At 33.2% G+C, this 2,098-nt stretch overlaps 1 protein-coding gene across 1 annotated transcript in view; it reads right to left on the bottom strand.

The window, feature by feature from the left end:
- Positions 1-2,098, bottom strand: part of RDX (radixin) — a 58,151-nt gene that overhangs the window by 46,506 nt on the left and 9,547 nt on the right. Inside the window, exon 2 of the mRNA XM_011365420.2 lies at positions 1,535-1,608. Within this exon, the coding sequence (XP_011363722.1) occupies positions 1,535-1,546 (12 nt within the window). The 5' untranslated portion in view covers positions 1,547-1,608. The remainder of the gene's footprint in view (positions 1-1,534; positions 1,609-2,098) is intronic.

Below are 2,098 nucleotides of genomic sequence, written 5' to 3'. Positions count from 1 at the left end.
GGATCTGATTTTGTGCTCTCTATTTATGTTGCATTGGTCAATTTACCTATTCTGCCGATACTTTCTTGTCTTAATTACTCTATCTTTAAATAAGTCTTCGTAACTGATAGGGAAAGTCTCCCTTCATCTTCAGAACCATTTTGGCTATTCTTAGCTCTTTGTTCTTGCTCTTAGCTTCATATAAGTTGTAAATTTTTCATTATGAACCATAATCAATACCCCATTATGATTTATATTGGAACTACACTAAATTCATTAATATAATAAATTCTCTTGGGTGAGAAATGACATCTTTTCAATATTGACTCTTCTCATCCATGACTATGGTTCTAGTATATAAAAAAGATAACTGATCTTTAAAAATATAACTGTATATCTAACAATCTTGAAGAATTCAGTTATTAGTTCTAGTAGCTGTTTTGGAGATTCCTAAGGATTTTCTACATAAAGAATCATGTCATCTGCAAACAGATAAAGTTACTTCTTCCTTTCTGATGATTATGACTTCTATTTTTTATTTTTCTCTCCTTCCAACAATGTACACTTTATTAACTGCTGAGTCTTGAAAGTAATTCCAAAGTGATATCCATGCCAGAAAATTCCAATAACTATAACCAATGATTTTCTTAAATAATTGGCCAAAGAAAATTATTGAAAAAAAAAAAAACCCCAATTTTTCTAGATGAGATAAGAACAATTATCCTAAGACAAAATAAATCTTCATCAAGTACTATAAAATTGTATACCTAAATAAAATGATCACACCTATATCCTTAAATAAAAAATCTGGGGGTGGCTCCGTTGTGTAGTGGTTAGCACATCTGTTTTACACACAGAAGGTCCGGGGTTCGCGCCCCAGGTGGAGCCATGGACCATATCCCAGGTGCGCCAGGCCCAGGGGGCACGCACGAGCATATGGGAGGAGACTCCCAGCCTTCAGAGATCCAGTTCTTAAGGAGAAAACGGCAACATCCATAGGTCAGGGGTGGAATGGGGTGGTGGGGGGAATTAAAGAGGGGTGAAAATCTAACACTATATAATATCAGCATTAGCATCACCAGCATCAGACAGAATTATGAGAAAATTAATAATGCATAAACCTCTCTTTACTTCCTCCTGTAAACAGTAAGTTATTATTTACTGAGCACTGAATGTATACTAAATCCTTCTAATCCTCACCATATTCCTTTGAATAAGTAACTATATCTCCATTTTATATGTGAAGAAATTAAAAATTGGAGAGACTGAACTAATCTAACAAGTCACTCAAATTAAGTGGCAGAGCCAAAATAAGAACTAAGACAATTTGACCCAAGAATCCATGAATTTTAATAACTACAATGTGCCTATACCTCCTCTTCACTGACCCATGTAATACAACCCTCTGGCCACATTAATCTAAAACAAATAACAGTAATAACAATGCCTTTTTCTTTCCAATAACTCTACTTTAATACTTTGCCTTGTTCCAAAAGGAACTTAATGCTGTTGATACTTTACTAAGTAAGGAGTGGCAAAAATAAAACACACTTACTGGTTTCGGCATTTTCCTTCTCTTTTTGTGACCTTCTTTAAAAATTCTTCACTTTTATAAATTGTTGTCACCCTCTGTTAAAGAAAAAGCATAATTGATCTATTATCTTTTTAATATGCTTTTAACATAATGCAAATAAAATTAAAAATTAAAACATTTTAAAATGTGAGTTTAAAGTAACAGCTCTGATAATTTTCAATGTTCTCTACTATCATTTCACATTCTCTAAACATAGTTACAACTGTGATTTAAAATGGTATGCATCTCAAATAATACAATAAAAGCATACTGATCACCAGCATATTGATCACATAGCAAGGAAACAAAATTGCTAAGGGCCCAAATGCTGTCTAGGTCAGGTTTACCCCTAAGCCCAGCCTAGTAGAGAGAGGGATAGTAAAAGTGAGGACAGATGGATTCAGAGTCTAAAGAGATGAACTCGAGAACACTTTTCAACCTTTTTTCTGTAGCCAAAGACAAAAGAAAATTCTGATTAATGTAAGCTGTAAAAAGATAAATTTTTAAAGAAAATTATGTTCTCCTCTTGAAAGTTTAAAAATCTGA

The sequence above is a fragment of the Pteropus vampyrus genome, unplaced genomic scaffold, assembly GCF_000151845.1.
Source record: "Pteropus vampyrus isolate Shadow unplaced genomic scaffold, Pvam_2.0 Scaffold110, whole genome shotgun sequence".
Lineage (NCBI taxonomy): Eukaryota > Metazoa > Chordata > Mammalia > Chiroptera > Pteropodidae > Pteropus > Pteropus vampyrus.
This window is presented reverse-complemented; position numbering and strand designations above follow the sequence as displayed.